Below are 19,749 nucleotides of genomic sequence, written 5' to 3' on the forward strand. Positions count from 1 at the left end.
TTATGAGTAATTGTTTTATATATTCGGGGGCTCCGGTATTCGGCGCATAGACATTTATAATTGTTAGCTCTTCCTGGTGGATAGACCCTGTAACTATTATATAATGCCCTTCTTCATGTCTTGTTACAGCCTTTAATTTAAAGTCTAGTTTGTCTGATATAAGTATGGCTACTCCAGCTTTCGTTTGGCTTCCAGTAGCATGATAAATAGTTCTCCATCCCCTCACTCTCAATCTAAAGGTGTCCTCAGGTCTAAAATGAGTCTCTTGTAGACAGCAAATAGATGGGTCCTGTTTTTTTATCCATTCTGATACCCTATGTCTTTTGGTTGGCACATTTAATCCATTTACATTCAGTGTTATTATAGAAAGATACGGGTTTAGAGTCATTGTGATGTCTGTATGTTTTATGCTTATAGTGATGTCCCTGGTACTTTGTCTCACAGGGTCCCCCTTAGGATCTCTTGTAGGGCTGGTTTAGTGGTGACAAATTCCTTCAGTTTTTGTTTGTTTGGGAAGACCTTTATCTCTCCTTCTATTCTAAATGACAGACTTGCTGGATAAAGGATTCTCGGCTGCATATTTTTTCTGTCTAGCACCCTGAAAATCTCGTGCCACTTCTTTCTGGCCCTCCAAGTTTCAAAAGAGAGATCAGTCACGAGTCTTATAGGTCTCCCTTTATATGTGAGGGCACGTTTACCCCTTGCTGCCTTCAGAATTTTCTCTTTATCCTTGTATTTTGCCAGTTTCACTATGATATGTCATGCAGAAGATCGATTCAAGTTACGTCTGAAGGGAGTTCTCTGTGCCTCTTGGATTTCAATGCCTTTTTCCTCCCCCAGTTCAGGTAGTTCTCAGCTATGATTTCTTCAAGTACCCCTTCAGCACCTTTCCCTCTCTCTTCGTCCTCTGGGATACCAATTATGCATATATTATTTCTTTTTTTTTTTCTTTTTTTTTTTTTTCAACGTTTATTTATTTTTGGGACAGAGAGAGACAGAGCATGAACGGGGGAGGGGCAGAGAGAGAGGGAGACACAGAATCGGAAACAGGCTCCAGGCTCTGAGCCATCAGCCCAGAGCCCGACGCAGGGCTCGAACTCCCGGACCGCGAGATCGTGACCTGGCTGAAGTCGGACGCTTAACCGACTGCGCCACCCAGGCGCCCCAATATATTATTTCTTTTTAGTGTATCACTTAGTTCTCTAATTTTCCCCTCATACTCCTGGATTTTTTTATCTCTCTTTTTCTCAGCTTCCTCTTTTTCCATAACTTTATCTTCCAGTTCACCTATTCTCTCCTCTCCCTCTTCAATCCGAGCCGTCGTGGTCTCCATTTTGTTTTGCATTTCGTTTAAAGCATTTTTCAGCTCCTCGTGCCTGTTCCTTAGTCCCTTGATCTCTGTAGCAAGAGATTCTCTGCTGTCCTCTATACTGTTTTCAAGCCCAGCAATTAATTTTATGACTATTATTCTAAATTCACTTTCTGTTATATTATTTACATCCTTTTTGATCAGCTCATTAGCTGTTGTTATTTCCTGGGGATTCTTCTAAGGGGAATTCTTCCGCTTGGTCATTTTGGATAGTCCCTGGCGTGGTGAGGACCTGCAGGGCACTTCTCCTGTGCTGTGGTGTATAACTGTAGTTGGTGGGCGGAGCCGCAGTCAGACCTGATGTCTGCCCCCAGCCCACCGCTGGGGCCACAGTCAGACTGGTGTGTGCCTTCTCTTCCCCTCTCCTAGGGGCGGGATTCACTATGGGGTGGTGTGGCCCGTCTGGGCTACTTGCACACTGCCAGGCTTGTGATGCTGGGGATCTGGCCTATTAGCTGGGGTGGGTAGGCAAGGTGCATGGGGGCAGGAGGGGCAGGCTTAGCTCGCTTCTCCTTAGGTGATCCACTTCAGGAGGGGCCCTGTGGCAGCGGGAGGGAGTCAGATCCGCTGCCAGAGGTTTGGCTCCGCAGAAGCGCAGAGTTGGGTGTTTGCGTGGAGGGAGCAAGTTCCCTGGCAGGAACTGGTTCTCTTTGGGATTTGGGTTGGGGGATGGGCGGGGGAGATGGCGCTGGCGAGCGCCTTTGTTCCCCACCAAACTGAGCTCTGTCGTCCGGGGGCTCAGCAGCTCTCCCTCCCTTTGTCCTCCAGCCTTCCCACTTTCCGAGCAGAGCTGTTAACTTATGACCTCCCAGACGCTAAGTCGCGCTTGCTGTCAGAACACAGTCCGTCAGGACCCTCCGCTTTTGCAAGCCAGACTCAGGGGCTCTGCTTGGCCGGTGAGCCGCCCCTCTGCCCCGGCTCCCTCTTGCCAGTCCGTGGAGCGCGCACCGCCTCGCCGCCCTTCCTACCCTCTTCCGTGGGCCTCTCGTCTGCGCTTGGCTCCAGCGACTCCGTTCTGCTAATCCTCTCGTGGTTTTCTGGGTTATTTCAAGTGTATATTATTAAACAAACTCCAACAAAAGACAGAGTTTCCAATTTAAATGAAATAATGTGAATTACAACTATAAAATAATCTGCAATGTTTCACTGGAAGGAAACTAGAAAAAAATTATGTGGTGTGCATATAAGATACATGACACATTTTGCATGAGGATAGTCATTTCTCCATGATTTAAAAAGGAATCTCAACTGTGGTTTCATTAAGAATTTAGATTTAGGGATACAAAGAAGACAAGAGGAAATGAAAATAGAGAATGGCACCTAAATATTTAAGATGTGTTGAGATTCCTAAACATTAGGATGTTTATTCATTGGCAACAAAACCAAACTCTTGACCTTGCCTTTTTCTGTAGCATTTGATGATGCTTTGTTTTGTTTTCCACCTGGTTTCTGCTTGATGTCTCTACTTCTTGTAGCACTCCATTTCTTTCCATGGCTAGTCTCAACATGAGCACTGACAGTGTTGGAATTGCTGGCAGCACTGGAAGCAGTGAGATCACTGTCAATGGCCAAAGTGCTGGGAGCACTTTCAGAGATGGGAGTGCTGGGAACACTTTTAGAGATGGGAGTGCTGGGAGCACTTTCAGAGATGGGAGTGTTAGAAGCATGGCCAGAAATGGAAGGGCTTGGAGTGCTGTCAATAGGTGATGGTTTGGGAGTGCTGTCAGAAGTGGAAGGCGTGGGCCAGTCAGAGTGGCCAAAATGAACAAATCAGGAGACTATAGATGCTGGAGAGGATGTGGAGAAACGGGAACCCTCTTGCACTGTTGGTGGGAATGCAAATTGGTGCAGCCGCTCTGGAAAGCAGTGTGGAGGTTCCTCAGAAAATTAAAAATGGACCTACCCTATGACCCAGCAATAGCACTGCTAGGAATTTATCCAAGGGATACAGGAGCACGGATGCATAGGGCCACTTGTACCCCAGTGTTCATAGCAGCACTCTCAACAATAGCCAAATTATGGAAAGAGCCTAAATGTCCATCAACTGATGAATGGATCAAGAAATGGTGGTTTATATACACAATGGAATATTACGTGGCAATGAGAAAAAATGAAATATGGCCTTTTGTAGCAACGTGGATGGAACTGGAGAGTGTGATGCTAAGTGAAATAAGCCATACAGAGAAAGACAGATACCATATGGTTTCACTCTTATGTGGATCCTGAGAAACTGAACAGGAACCCATGGGGAAGGGGAAGGAAAAAAAAAAAAGAGGTTAGAATGGGAGAGAGCCAAAGCATAAGAGACTGTTAAAAACTGAGAACAAACTGAGGGTTGATGGGGGGTGGGAGGGAGGAGAGGGTGGGTGATGGGTATTGAGGAGGGCACCTTTTGGGATGAGCACTGGGTGTTGTATGGAAACCAATTTGTCAATAAATTTCATAAAAAAAAAAATTAAAAAAAAAAGAAGTGGAAGGCGTGGGGACATAATTAGTGCTGGAAGGGTTTGGAACACTATCAATTGTGGAAGGAAGAGCACTGTCTGTAGTGGGAGTACTAGGCACATGGTCAGTGGAAGAATTGCTAGGAGTATTATCAGCAATGTTAGTGCTTTGAGGGTTGTCAACATTGTAAGTACTGAGAGTATTGTCAGCAGTGTAAATGTTCTGAGCATTGTTTACAGTGTACATACTTGGGCCATTGTCCACAGTGAAAGTGCTTGAAGTGTTGTCTACAGTGTAGGCACTTGATGTATTATCAACAGTGTAGGTTTGTGTAGTATTTTCCACAGTGTAGGTGCTTAAGGTATTGTCAACAGTGTAGGTACTTGGAGCATAGTCCACAGTGTAAGTGCTTGGAGTAGGAGGAATACTAGAGAAATCATTGGTTTTGTTCACAAGCAAAGAGGTGTTGTTAACCATATAGCTATTGTGTACGCCACCTTTACATTCTCCCAGATTTTTCTTCATATGTTCTTCCATTTTAGCAGCCCTTTCATCAAACTGGTTATAATTTGCTCTTCCATGGGAATAAGTTTCTAAAAGAGACAATGGACTACTGTTTAATAATTATAATAATTACCTATCTCAGGGTCTTTTTAATATATTACTCAAACCAGCAAAAAAACACTGATAAGCTATGTTTAGCTTTTCAAATTTTCCCTATTTTCCTGTAATACAGATATTAGGTATGTGTGTGTGTGTGTTTCTATAATGTTTTGATATGTATAGAAAGAAAAACATGAGCTGGGGCGCCTGGGTGGCGCAGTCGGTTAAGCGTCCGACTTCAGCCAGGTCACGATCTCGCGGTCCGGGAGTTTGAGCCCCGCGTCGGGCTCTGGGCTGATGGCTCAGAGCCTGGAGCCTGTTTCCGATTCTGTGTCTCCCTCTCTCTCTGCCCCTCCCCTGTTCATGCTCTGTCTCTCTCTGTCCCAAAAATAAAATAAAAAACGTTGAAAAAAAATTAAAAAAAAAAAAAAACATGAGCAAATACAGATAGTGTTTTCCCAGGGAATGTCTCCACTTCCAAATTTTAAGGTTCTAAGATGATTGTAATGTTGACCCTTCAGTGTCTTTTATATTCCCACTGCATGAAATTAATAATCAAAACATTCTTTTATAAATTTCTGGTATGATTATATTGACCCAATTAGTAAAAATAAATATCATAAATCACGTGTTATATCAAAGTACAAAAAATTTATAGAAAATTATGTTTATCAGCATTTTATCTAAGATAGAAACCAGTACTTATTTTTATTAATCTAATATACATGCATAAATGCAATCATTCCCAAAACTTTCCCAAAGCTGTTAATTTTAACAAACTCAAAATATTTCCTGTTTAAGAAAATTATATACTACCTTGTTGCTCGTGGTATATAAGTGTTGCTGGTGGTGGTAGCGGTGGTGGTGGCAGCGGTGGTGGTGGCAGCTGCTGTGGCATAGGCTCTTGGATGTAAGGTGGTGGAAACTCCCCTTGAGCTGGGGGATGCATAAGTTGAGCACCTTGTGGATATATAGGAGAGGATGGTGTAATGAAGTGTGGTACTTGTTGTATAGGAGCAGGCATGGTTGTGTGATAGTCAATTGTCTGAGGCACAATGATAATTTTGCGAATGCCATTTTCTTCCACCACCTAAGTTGGAAGACAGAACCATATAAACATATTGGAATTAACAAAAGTCGGCATTTTTCTACTGTTAGATTTATATCCTGTGCTCTTAATTTAGAAAACCTAAGGGATCAAAAAGTAATAATGAAGTGAAACTATATCAAGCAGAAGATAATTCTTTCCTGTCTCCACAACCATAGCTTTCAAAAAGGTAATTTATTTTTATTTTTTTTTATTTTTATTTATTTATTTATTTTTTATTTTTTTTTCTTTTTGTCATTGGTTTACTTCATTTAGCATAATATCCTTTTTTTTTAATATATGAAATTTATTGACAAATTGGTTTCCATACAACACCCAGTGCTCATCCCAAAAGGTGCCCTCCTCAATACCCATCACCCACCCTCTCCTCCCTCCCACCCCCCATCAACCCTCAGTTTGTTCTCAGTTTTTAAGAGTCTCTTATGCTTTGGCTCTCTCCCACTCTAACCTCTTTTTTTTTTTCCTTCCCCTCCCCCATGGGTTCCTGTTCAGTTTCTCAGGATCCACATAAGAGTGAAACCATATGGTATCTGTCTTTCTCTGTATGGCTTATTTCACTTAGCATCACACGCTCCAGTTCCATCCACGTTGCCACAAAAGGCCATATTTCATTTTTTCTCATTGCCACGTAGTACTCCATTGTGTATATAAACCACCATTTCTTGATCCATTCATCAGTTGATGGACATTTAGGCTCTTTCCATAATTTGGCTATTGTTGAGAGTGCTGCTATGAACATTGGGGTACAAGTGGCCCTATGCATCAGTGCTCCTGTATCCCTTGGATAAATTCCTAGCAGTGCTATTGCTGGGTCATAGGGTAGGTCCATTTTTAATTTTCTGAGGAACCTCCACACTGCTTTCCAGAGCGGCTGCACCAATTTGCATTCCCACCAACAGTGCAAGAGGGTTCCCGTTTCTCCACATCCTCTCCAGCATCTATAGTCTCCTGATTTGTTCATTTTGGCCACTCTGACTGGCGTGAGGTGATACCTGAGTGTGGTTTTGATTTGTATTTCCCTGATAAGGAGCGACGCTGAACATCTTTTCATGTGCCTGTTGGCCATCCGGATGTCTTCTTTAGAGAAGTGTCTATTCATGTTTTCTGCCCATTTCTTCACTGGGTTGTTTTTCGGGTGTGGAGTTTGGTGAGCTCTTTATAGATTTTGGAGACTAGCCCTTTGTCCGATATGTCATTTGCGAATATCTTTTCCCATTCCGTTGGTTGCCTTTTAGTTTTGTTGGTTGTTTCCTTTGCTGTGCAGAAGCCTTTTATCTTCATGAGGTCCCAGTAGTTCGTTTTTGCTTTTAATTCCCTTGCCTTTGGGGATGTGTCGAGTAAGAGATTGCTACGGCTGAGGTCAGAGAGGTCTTTTCCTGCTTTCTCCTCTAAGGTTTTGATGGTTTGCTGTCTCACATTTAGGTCCTTTATCCATTTTGAGTTTATTTTTGTGAATGGTGTGAGAAAGTGGTCTAGTTTCAACCTTCTGCATGTTGCTGTCCAGTTCTCCCAGCACCATTTGTTAAAGAGGCTGTCTTTTTTCCATTGGATGTTCTTTCCTGCTTTGTCAAAGATGAGTTGGCCATACGTTTGTGGGTCTAGTTCTGGGGTTTCTGTTCTATTCCATTGGTCTATGTGTCTGTTTTTGTGCCAATACCATGCTGTCTTGATGATGACAGCTTTGTAGTAGAGGCTAAAGTCTGGGATTGTGATGCCTCCTGCTTTGGTCTTCTTCTACAAAATTCCTTTGGCTATTCGGGGCCTTTTGTGGTTCCATATGAATTTTAGGATTGCTTGTTCTAGTTTCGAGAAGAATGCTGGTGCAATTTTGATTGGGATTGCATTGAATGTGTAGATAGCTTTGGGTAGTATTGACATTTTGACAATATTTATTTTTCCAATCCATGAGCAGGGAATGCCTTTCCATTTCTTTAAATCTTCTTCAATTACCTTCATAAGCTTTCTATAGTTTTCAGCATACAGATCCTTTACATCTTTGGTTAGATTTAATCCTAGGTATTTTATGCTTCATGGTGCAATTTTGAATGGGATCAGTTTCTTTATTTGTCTTTCTGTTGCTTCATTGTTAGTGTATAAGAATGTAACTGATTTCTGTACATTGATTTTGTATCCTGCAACTTTGCTGAATTCCTGTATCAGTTCTAGCAGACTTTTGGTGGAGTCTATCGGATTTTCCATGTATAATATCACGTCATCTGCAAAAAGCGAAAGCTTGATTTCATCTTTGCCAATTTGGATGCCTTTGATTTCCTTTTGTTGTCTGATTGCTGATGCTAGAACTTCCAGTACTATGTTAAACAGCAGCGGTGATAGTGGGCATCCTTGTCGTGTTCCTGATCTCAGGGAAAAAGCTCTCAGTTTTTCCCCGTTGAGGATGATGTTAGCTGTGGGCTTTTCATAAATGGCTTTTATGATCTTTAAGTATGTTCCTTCTATCCCGACTTTCTCAAGGGTTTTTAGTAAGAAAGGGTGCTGGATTTTGTCGAAGGCCTTTTCTGCATCGATTGACAGGATCATGTGGTTCTTCTCTTTTTTTTTGTTAATGTGATGTATCACGTTGATTGATTTGCGAATGTGGAACCAGCCCTGCATCCCAGGAATGAATCCCACTTGATCATGGTGAATAATTCTTTTTATATGCCGTTGAATTCGATTTGCTAGTATCTTATTGAGAATTTTTGCATCCATATTCATCAGGGATATTGGCCTGTAGTTCTCTTTTTTTACTGGGTCTCTGTCTGGTTTAGGAATCAAACTAATACTGGCTTCATAGAATGAGTCTGGAAGTTTTCCTTCCCTTTCTGTTTCTTGGAAGAGCTTGAGAAGGATAGGTATTATCTCTGCTTTAAACGTCTGGTAGAACTCCCCTGGGAAGCCATCTGGTCCTGGACTCTTATTTGTTGGGAGATTTTTGATAACCGAGTCAATTTCTTCACTGGTTATGGGTCTGTTCAAGCTTTCTATTTCCTCCTGATTGAGTTTTGGAAGAGTGTGGGTGTTCAGGAATTTGTCCCTTTCTTCCAGGTTGTCCAATTTGTTGGCATATAATTTTTCATAGTATTCCCTGATAATTGTTTGTATCTCTGAGGGATTGGTTGTAATAATTCCATTTTCATTCATGATTTTATCTATTTGGGTCATCTCCCTTTTCTTTTTGAGAAGCCTGGCTAGAGGTTTTTCAATTTTGTTTACTTTTTCAAAAAACCAACTCTTGGTTTCGTTGATCTGCTCTACAGGTTTTTTAGATTCTATATTGTTTATTTCTGCTCTGATCTTTATTATTTCTCTTCTGCTGCTGGGTTTAGGCTGCCTTTGCTGTTCTGCTTCTAGTTCCTTTAGGTGTGCTGTTAGATTTTGTATTTGGGATTTTTCTTGTTTCTTGAGATAGGCCTGGATTGCAATGTATTTTCCTCTCAGGACTGCCTTCGCTGCGTCCCAAAGCGTTTGGATTGTTGTATTTTCATTTTCGTTTGTTTCCATATATCTTTTAATTTCTTCTCTAATTGCCTGGTTGACCCACTCATTCGTTAGTAGGGTGTTCTTTAACCTCCATGCTTTTGGAGGTTTTCGAGACTTTTTCCTGTGGTTGATTTCAAGCTTCATAGCATTGTGGTCTGAAAGTATGCATGGTATAATTTCAATTCTTGTAAACTTATGAAGGGCTGTTGTGTGACCCAGTATATGATCTATCTTGGAGAATGTCCCATGTGCACTCGAGAAGAAAGTATATTCTGTTGCTTTGGGATGTAGAGTTCTAAATATATCTGTCAAGTCCATCTGATCCAATGTCTCATTCAGGGTCCTTGTTTCTTTATTGACCGTGTGTCCAGATGATCTAGCCATTTCTGTAAGTGGGGTGTTAAAGTCCCCTGCAATGACCACATTCTTATCGATAAGGTTGCTTATGTTTATGAGTAATTGTTTTATATATTCGGGGGCTCCGGTATTCGGCGCATAGATATTTATAATTGTTAGCTCTTCCTGATGGATAGACCCTGTAACTATTATATAATGTCCTTCTTCATCTCTTGTTACAGCCTTTAATTTAAAGTCTAGTTTGTCTGATATAAGTATGGCTACTCCAGCTTTCGTTTGGCTTCCAGTAGCATGATAAATAGTTCTCCATCCCCTCACTCTCAATCTAAAGGTGTCCTCAGGTCTAAAATGAGTCTCTTGTAGACAGCAAATAGATGGGTCTTGTTTTTTTATCCATTCTGATACCCTATGTCTTTTGGTTGGCGCATTTAATCCATTTACATTCAGTGTTATTATAGAAAGATATGGGTTTAGAGTCATTGTGATGTCTGTATGTTTTATGCTTATAGTGATGTCTCTGGGACTTTGTCTCACAGGGTCCCCCTTAGGATCTCTTGTAGGGCTGGTTTAGTGGTGACAAATTCCTTCAGTTTTTGTTTGTTTGGGAAGACCTTTATCTCTCCTTCTATTCTAAATGACAGACTTGCTGGATACAGGATTCTTGGCTGCATATTTTTTCTGCCTAGCACCCTGAAAATCTCGTGCCACTTCTTTCTGGCCCTCCAAGTTTCAAAAGAGAGATCAGTCACGAGTCTTATAGGTCTCCCTTTATATGTGAGGGCACGTTTACCCCTTGCTGCTTTCAGAATTTTCTCTTTATCCTTGTATTTTGCCAGTTTCACTATGATATGTCGTGCAGAAGATCGATTCAAGTTACGTCTGAAGGGAGTTCTCTGTGCCTCTTGGATTTCAATGCCTTTTTCCTTCCCCAGTTCAGGGAACTTCTCAGCTATGATTTCTTCAAGTACCCCTTCAGCACCAAAAAGGTAATTTTTTGACAATAGATAATATATTGACATGGTTTAAAACCGTAAAGTATAAAAAACTATATATGAATAAATTCCCTCCTAAACCTTATCTGCTCCCCCAATAGATAATGATTGTTCTTAGTTTCTTATGAATCCTTCCAGAATTTGTCTATACAAGCAAGAATACTGATTGTTATTTTCCTCATTTTTATGGCATAAAAGGTAGCATAATTTGCACTATTACCATCTGTACATTGCTTTTTACACTTAGCAATATATCCTAAAGATCTTTCTATATCTGTACATAGAACTTCTCCACGTTTTTGCACAGCTGCATAGTACTCCATTATATGGATGTCCTCCATTATACACAGTTCTCCGTTAACAAGCGCGAGTTGTTTCCAACCTTCTGAGATTATAAAGAATATTGTAATGAATAGTCTTGTACACTCATTATTCCACATTTGTAAAAAAATCTGTAGGATAAATTCCTCAAAATGGAATTGCTAGGTGAAAAAGTATATGCATTTGTATTTTTGTTAGGTATTGTTGAAATAGATAATTCCATTTAGAATCAAACCATATTGACTTAAGCATGTTTTTGATTTCCACAGTTGTGCAATAGAAACAGACACATTCTCAATTATAAACTTCTGAGGCCATGGAATATCTTGTTAATATCTATGGAAGCCAAATATCCTTTTCTATTTAAGTGCTTAGTAAATATTTGAGGAATTTACAGAAAGTGTCCTTTGTTGTCTAGCATCTGTGAATGAAATACTACTAAACTGAAAATACTAATTTTAGGGACTAAAGCCTACATACTATCAGAAGCCATTACTGCAGCAATTGTAATAGATAATTAAGATTGGTTAAGGTACTCAGAAACAAAAAGCAATAGAGGATTAATAAATGTGAAGAGATATAAATTCGTTAGATGAATAAGGAATTATTTACAAGACAATCTAAGGGAGATTTGGTTAAGCATCACTGAAATTGCTTTTTAGCAATGATGATAACAATAAAATGAACAACTAAATAGTATTCCAGAAGTTCTCTTATCATATAGTGACACAAAAATAACTGTTGAATGATGCCTTAGTGCTAAATATTAAATCAAAACATACTAGTATACCTGAGACATGTAACCAGGAGGAAGATATATTGGTGGCAAAGTGCCACTTGGTGACATTAGAGGTACATCAGCGGGTCCTAAAAGAGAATTATTATTAATAAACTCTTTAATAACTTTAAACAAAGTCTATTTAACTTTTCACAGTGAAAACTAGCTGCAAACTTTAACAACAGCCAGCCATTTTGAAAGTGCAAGTTGTTTACTTGTAAAGGAGACTAGGTATGAATGTAGATGAATCAATGCAAATTCATCCAAATGATGGAAAATAAAGCACATAATGTGGATTGGGTAAAATTTATATTATAAAAATGTTGGCAAATTTTACTGCTAATAAAAATGAACTATCAGCTTTCCAGTATAATTGTACTTTTACTTATGTATATATTGAGTAATAGTTTTACTCTGAACCATAAAATATATTTCATATAGTGATGTTACATTATAAAATTTAAATTTTAAGCTTTTCAGTGATAATAGTAAAGTGAAATAGTTTTTAGAAAACAGAGTAATATAGAGAAGCACCCAATACTACTCATGTGATACCCTACTTCTATACTAGGTATTCTTACCGTCTTATACATACAATTGCATAGGAACTAAAAATCAGACATAGAATGGAAACTTTCATGAGTCATCATTCTTTTATTTGAAATTATAATTAATGTTTAGTTTAAATAATATATGTGGCTTTCAAGTCATAGAATGGCAATTTATTTTTAATAATGGGGAAAATAATAAACATTAGTTTGCAATAAACTTTATATAGCAGCCATGTGGAATCCATTGCTAAATGAGAATGTTTAAAAAATTTTTGGGACATAACTCTAAAGCACTTCAGGATACAAAATAATGGCATAAGAACAGAAACAGTCATCACAATTTGAAATAATACTAAATCTTATAGTACATAAATATTAATTTCATATTGCTGTGGAATCAATTCTATATGTATATTTATACATATATAGCAAATTAATATGCATATATAAATAATTTACCCCCTTGTTGTATATTATTATATTTTGAATATCTAGTATAGTGCTGGAACATGATAGGCACTAAAGAAATATTTGAATGTATGAATGAATCAGCTCTCCGAAGGCCTCATAATAACCTCCAATAAGAGCATAGTCTAAAACTATCGGTGGCCATCAATATATTCCAAATGTGAAATTTTTCAAATGGAATTCTTGATTTAATCTTCAATTTAAAAAAGTATCTTACATGAAGATTTCTAGTAAGACTAGCTCTGTTTGTTCTATTGATACTATGCTCCTGTGAGGACTATATAAATTTAAGAGCATTCCAGGGTCCCTGGGTGGCTCAGTTGGTTAAGCATCCGACTTCGGCTCAGGTCATGATCTCATGGTCTATGAGTTCGAGCCCTGCGTCGAGGTCTGTGCTGACAGCTTAGAGCCTGGAGCCTGCTTCAGATTCTGTGTCCCCCTCTGTCTGCACCTCCCCTGCTCGCACTCTGCCTCTATCTCTCAAAAATAAATACACATTAAATTTAAGAGCATTCCATCTGGCTCCAACAGGAAAGGATACTAATTACTAGTAATCTATTTGCTTTCAAGTAACACAAACCTGATTATACTTTTACTGACCTTGGATATTCTGAATATTCCCATCATCAGACTTGAGGGTGAGGGTCTCCCCAGGGTTAACTTGCACCAATATAATCTAGAAATAAACCATTCTTTGATGACATACTTTTCTGTTAATCTATGAAAAATCATTATTGTAATTCTTAAAAGTTTTTATTTAAATTGCAGTTAGTTAACATAAAGTGTAATATTAGTTTTAGCTGTACAATTTAGTTATTCAACACTTGTATACAACACCTAGTGCTAATCACAAGAGTGTACTCCTTAATCCTCATCACCTATTTAACCCATCTCCCCAGGACCCTCCCCTGTGCTAATCACTAGTTGGTTCTCTACAGTTAAGAGTCTATTTCTTGGTTTCTCTCTCTCTTTTTCTTTGCTCATTTGTTTTGTTTCTTGAATTCCACATATGAGTGAAATAATATGGTATTTGTCTTTCTCTAATTGACTTATTTCACCTTAGCATAATGCTCTCTACCTCTGTCCATGTCATTGCAAATGGAAAAACTTCATTATTTTTTATAGCTGAATAATATTCCATTGTATAGATATACCACACCTTATTTATCCATTCATCAGTCAGTGGACATTTGGACTGTTTCCATGATTTGGGTATTGTAGATAATGCTGCTATAAACATCGGAATGCACATATATCTTCAAATTTGTATTTTTATATCCTTTGGATAAATACCTAGCAATGTAATTCGTGGATCATAATGTAGTTCTTTTTTTTTTTTTTTTTTTAATTTTTTGAGGAACAAGACAGGGATATCCATTCTCACCATTCTTTTTTAACCCTAGCTTTGGAAATCCTAGCCACAGCAATAAGACAACAGAAAGAAATAAAAGGCATCCAAATCAGCAAAGAAGAATTCAAACATTTACTATTTGTAGATGACATGGTATTCATTATATTCATCTATGTAGATGACATGGTTTTCTATGTAGAAACCCCCCCAAAAATCCATCAAAAAATTCCTAGAACTCATACATAAATTTAGTAAAGTCACACAATGCAAAATAAAATCAAAATACAGAAATCGGTTGCATTTCTATACACCAGTAATGAAGCAACAGAAAGAGAAATCAAGGAATCAATCACATTACAATTGCACAAAAAAACCGTAAGATACCTAGGAATAAGCCTAACCAAAGAGGTAAATGACTTGTGGTCTGAACTCTATAAAACACTGATGAAAGAAACTGAAGATGGCACAAAGAAATGGAAAAACATTCCATGTTCATGGATTGGAAGAACAAATTTGTGTAAATGGCTATACTACCCAAAGCAATCTACACATTTAATTCAATCCCTATCAAAATACCAACAGCATTTTTCACAGAGCTAGAACAAACAATCCTAAATTTTTATGAAACCAGAAAAGACCCTGAGAAGCCAAAGCAACATTGAAAAAGAAAAGCAAAGCTGGAGGCATCACTATTCCAGACTTCAAGGTCTATTACAAAACTAGTGATCAGGACAGTATGGTACTGGCACAAAAACAGTCACATAGATCAATAGAACAGAATAGAAAGCCCAGAAAGAAACCTACATCTATATTGTAAATTAATCCTTGGCGAAGCAGGAAAGAATATCCAATGCAAAAATGGCTCTTCAACAAATGGTGTTGGGAAAACTGGACAGCAACGTGAAAAAGAATGAAACTGGACCACTTTCTTACACTGTACACACACATAAATTCAAAATGGATGAAAGACCTAAATGTGATGAAGCCATCAAAATCCTAGAGGAGAATATGGACAGCAACCTCTTTGACATTAGCCACACAGCAACTTACTTGATATATTTCCTGAGGCAAGGGAAACAAAAGCAAAAATAAACTATTGGGGCCTCATGAAGATAAAAAGCTTCTGTACAGCAAAGGAAACAATCAACAGAACTAAAAGACAACCTATGGAATGGCAGAAGATATTTGCAAATGACGTATCTGATCAAGGGTTAGTATCCAAAATGTATAAAGAACTTATAAAACTCAACACTCAAAAAACAAATAATTTAGTTAAAAATTGGCAGGAAAAGACATATCATATGTTTTCACTCATATGTGGATCTTGAGAAACTTAACAGAAGACCATGGGGGAAGGGAAGGGGAAAAAATAGTTACAAACAGAGAGGGAGGGAGGCAAACCATAAAGAGACTCTTAAATACAGAGAACAAACTGAGGGTTCATGGGGGTGGGGAGAGGGGAAAGCAGGTGATGGGCACTGGGGAAGGCACTTGTTAGAATGAGCACTGGGTGTTGTATGTAAGCCAGTTTGACAAGAAATTATATTTAAAAAATGGGCAGGAGACATGAATAGACATTTTCCCAAAGAAGACATCTAGATTGCCAACAGACACATGAAGAGATGCTCAACATCATTCATCATCAGGGAAATACAAATCAAAACTGCAATGAGTTATCACCTCACACCTGTTAGAATGGCTAAAATTAACAACACACACAAAAAACAGGTGTTGGTGAGGATATGGAGAAAGTGAAACTCTCTTCCACTGTTGGTGGGAATGCAAACTGGTGCAGCCACTCTGGAAAACAGTATGGAGGTTCATTATTTTCATTTTGAGAAATATTCAGATTCACTAATTATTGAAGTTTTGAAATGCTCAAGAAGAAGAGTACAATTGGATCAATGGGGACTTAGGAGAAATTCAATATCCCTAAGTAATGGGTCCTTTCCAACCCAAATGAAACTTAATAAAGTCATAGAAAACAGGTGCATTGACATGGAAAGACCAACACCCACTCTCCAGTAAAAAACCCTACAAAAAAAGAAAAACAGAAAACAAAATTTGTCTGATGGTAAAATTCAGACATACTTGTTGTATCCAGTATTGTGGACAAGAAGGCCATCTTGTATATCTCTTGGGATGAGTCATCATTTGTGAATAATTTGTAGTATACTGTGTTCCAACAGTGGTGTCCAGATGATAATTCTCCATCTAGTAAAAAAGGACTTTTAATTTCAATATGGTCATTTTTATCTCAGTTCCTTTTGATATGGTGATGTCAAGCCAATGTATAAGCCAGAAGTACAATATTTACTTTTTTGAATTCCAAAGAAAAGTTAAGTGATATTTTCACATTGTGTATGTAGATAAGACTTTTCTTGAATAGATTTTAAAAATTATTTATATTTTATTTTAGAGGGAGAGAGAGAGAGAGTCCCAAGCAGGCGCCACACCCAGGGAGGAGCCCAGTGCAGGGTTTGATCCCACGACCTCAGGATTGTGACATGAGCTGAAATCAAGAGTCAGAAGCTCAACTGACTCAGCCACCCACGTGCCCCTTGAATAGGTTACTTTAAATGAATAAATGTTAGGGGCCCCTGGGTGGCTTAGTGGGTTAAGTGTCTGACTTCAGCTCATGATATTGCAGTTCATGGTTCTGAGCCCTATGTCGGGCTCTGTGTTGACAGCTCAGAGCCTGGAGCCTGCTTCGGATTCTTGTCTCCTCCTCTCTCTGCCCCTCTCCCACTCACGCCCTGTCTCTGTCTCTCTCTTTAAAAAATAAACATTAAAAAAATTTAAGTGAATAAATGTCAAATGTAAACCATACTCTTTCTTTCTTGAAACCAGTCCTGTAGGTAGAAGTCATCGCAGCTCAAAATGTTACTTTTAAATATTAGAAAGTTGAACTCACAGCTGTGAATGAGTATGAAAAAAGTTTATCCCAATCAAAATTGCACCAGCATTCTTCTCGAAACTAGAACAAGCAATCCTAAAATTCATATGGAACCACAAAAGGCCCCGAATAGCCAAAGGAATTTTGAAGAAGAAGACCAAAGCAGGAGGCATCACAATCCCAGACTTTAGCCTCTACTACAAAGCTGTCATCATCAAGACAGCATGGTATTGGCACAAAAACAGACACATAGACCAATGGAATAGAATAGAAACCCCAGAACTAGACCCACAAACGTATGGCCAACTCATCTTTGACAAAGCAGGAAAGAATATCCAATGGAAAAAAGACAGCCTCTTTAACAAATGGTGCTGGGAGAACTGGACAGCAACATGCAGAAGGTTGAAACTAGACCCTTTTTCTCACACCATTCACAAAAATAAACTCAAAATGGATAAAGGACCTAAATGTGAGACAGGAAACCATCAAAACCTTAGAGGAGAAAGCAGGAAAAGACCTCTCTGACCTCAGCCGTAGCAATCTCTTACTCGACACATCCCCAAAGGCAAGGGAATTAAAAGCAAAAGTGAATTACTGGGACCTTATGAAGATAAAAAGCTTCTGCACAGCAAAGGAAACAACCAACAAAACTAAAAGGCAACCAACGGAATGGGAAAAGATATTCGCAAATGACATATCGGACAAAGGGCTAGTCTCCAAAATCTATAAAGAGCTCACCAAACTCCACACCCGAAAAACAAACAACCCAGTGAAGAAATGGGCAGAAAACATGAATAGACACTTCTCTAAAGAAGACATCCGGATGGCCAACAGGCACATGAAAAGATGTTCAGCGTCGCTCCTTATCAGGGAAATACAAATCAAAACCACACTCAGGTATCACCTCACGCCAGTCAGAGTGGCCAAAATGAACAAACCAGGAGACTATAGATGCTGGAGAGGATGTGGAGAAACGGGAACTCTCTTGCACTGTTGGTGGGAATGCAAATTGGTGCAGCCGCTCTGGAAAGCAGTGTGGAGGTTCCTCAGAAAATTAAAAATAGACCTACCCTATGACCCAGCAATAGCACTGCTAGGAATTTATCCAAGGGATACAGGAGCACTGATGCATAGGGCCACTTGTACCCCAATGTTCATAGCAGCACTCTCAACAATAGCCAAATTATGGAAAGAGCCTAAATGTCCATCAACTGATGAATGGATAAAGAAATTGTGGTTTATATACACAATGGAATATTACGTGGCAATGAGAAAAAATGAAATATGGCCTTTTGTGGCAACGTGGATGGAACTGGAGTGTGTGATGCTAAGTGAAATAAGCCATACAGAGAAAGACAGATACGATATGGTTTCACTCTTATGTGGATCCTGAGAAACTGAACAGGAACCCATGGGGGAGGGGAAGGAAAAAAAAAAAAAAGAGGTTAGAATGGGAGAGAGCCAAAGCACAAGAGACTTAAAAACTGAGAACAAACTGAGGGTTGATGGGGGGTGGGAGGGAGGAGAGGGTGGGTGATGGGTATTGAGGAGGGCACCTTTTGGGATGAGCACTGGGTGTTGTATGGAAACCAATTTGTCAATAAATTTCATTAAAAAAAAAGTTTAGTCTGCTTTAGAGTCATGTTTTTAAATTTCTTAAAATATTTATTCATTTTGAGAGAGAGACACACACAGACCATGGGTGGGGGGAGTGGCAGAGAGAGAGGAAGACACAGAAACCAAAGCAGGCTCCAGGTTCTGAGCTGTCAGTACAGAGCCCGATGTGGGGCTCGAACTTGTGAACCGCGATATCATGACCTGAGCTGAAGTTGGATGCTTAACCGACTGAGCCACCCAGGTGCCCTAGAGTCATATTTTTAAACTATTCTTCAGAAGATACTGTCTGTGGATAGTATAAACTTTCAACACCAGGAGTTTTGAGCTGATCAAGGGAGACTGAAAAAACAGCTAAAGCAACCTAAAAAGAGGTTATATGTGGCCTAAGGTAATGTTAAATGTCTCTAAAAGGATTTTAAAAGGCCTACAAGTAAGATTAATCAATGTTGGTGAAAAGACTGGAAACTTGTGAACTAAATGACCAAACATAAAAATGACACACTTTTTCTAAATAAAAGCCAATACTGGATTCAAGAAAAAATTGTCCAGTTATAATGAAAAATTAAGCAAAACTATCCTTACCTGTTGCATGGAGTCCCCATTGATAACTGGAACTATAGGAGGTATTTCAGTAAGAGTAGGTGCAAGTCCATGTTCAGCCATGTCTAAAAAGATTGACTTTTACAGTAAGTGATGTTTCTAAAAGTGAAAGATTAAACAAATTAAGTCAAAGTAGTGATTTTAAATGACAAAACCTGATGAAATAGTCCTTAGCAAAGCCATTTTAGATAACTTTTCTCTCCGAAAATGTTTACTTAACTGATATTGTTTTATGGAAACATTTCAAAATAATCATTGATTTTCACAAATAAAAATATATGAAATATAGAGTGCAGAGATTTGTTCACTCCTCACTCATGAAAACAAGTGAAGATAGCTCTATTTCACAGTGTGAAGAATGGTTTAGTTAAGTCATTCGTCATTTGACTCAGATCAAGTTCGGTTAATTTCCAATCTATGATGTTAACGGTCAAATAAGACTTTATATGGATTAGAAGGCTGTAAGAATTAACTAGATCCTATTAAAAAGGATAGGAACATAGCTTTTACCTTAACTTAGATACTAAAACCAAATATCTTAAGCATAATGCAAAGCTTCAAACCCAAACCTTTAAACTTAAAATAATTTCCAGATTCAAATACTTCATGTGTAGATGGCTACAAGTGATAAAATATGGTAGATTAGTCCAGATTCTTGATTCCATAAACACTTGGACAAAAATCAGAAAGAAAAATATGATTCTTTTGAAGGTGGAGAAAGAGGCTACTCAAGAGAGAACCTCTTGGAGCTAGGCAAGTCTTCCAAATGAAGTGTACTGTTGTGTTTCACAAATCCTTGGTAACACTGATTTA

At 38.7% G+C, this 19,749-nt stretch overlaps 1 protein-coding gene across 1 annotated transcript in view; it reads right to left on the reverse strand.

Moving 5' to 3' along the window:
• LOC122477084 (fibronectin type III domain containing protein 3C1-like) overlaps window positions 1-18,999 on the reverse strand; it is an 87,832-nt gene extending 68,833 nt beyond the window's left edge. The window contains exons 1-6 of the mRNA XM_043569989.1: window positions 18,919-18,999; window positions 13,073-13,148; window positions 11,466-11,542; window positions 5,234-5,507; window positions 3,849-4,407; window positions 2,770-3,089 (exon numbers count right to left, since the gene is read on the reverse strand). Coding sequence (XP_043425924.1) covers window positions 2,770-3,089; window positions 3,849-4,407; window positions 5,234-5,507; window positions 11,466-11,542; window positions 13,073-13,148; window positions 18,919-18,999 — 1,387 coding nt within the window. The remainder of the gene's footprint in view (window positions 1-2,769; window positions 3,090-3,848; window positions 4,408-5,233; window positions 5,508-11,465; window positions 11,543-13,072; window positions 13,149-18,918) is intronic.
• Between the last annotated feature and the right edge of the window lie 750 nt (window positions 19,000-19,749).

Source organism: Prionailurus bengalensis, chromosome X (assembly GCF_016509475.1).
Source record: "Prionailurus bengalensis isolate Pbe53 chromosome X, Fcat_Pben_1.1_paternal_pri, whole genome shotgun sequence".
Lineage (NCBI taxonomy): Eukaryota > Metazoa > Chordata > Mammalia > Carnivora > Felidae > Prionailurus > Prionailurus bengalensis.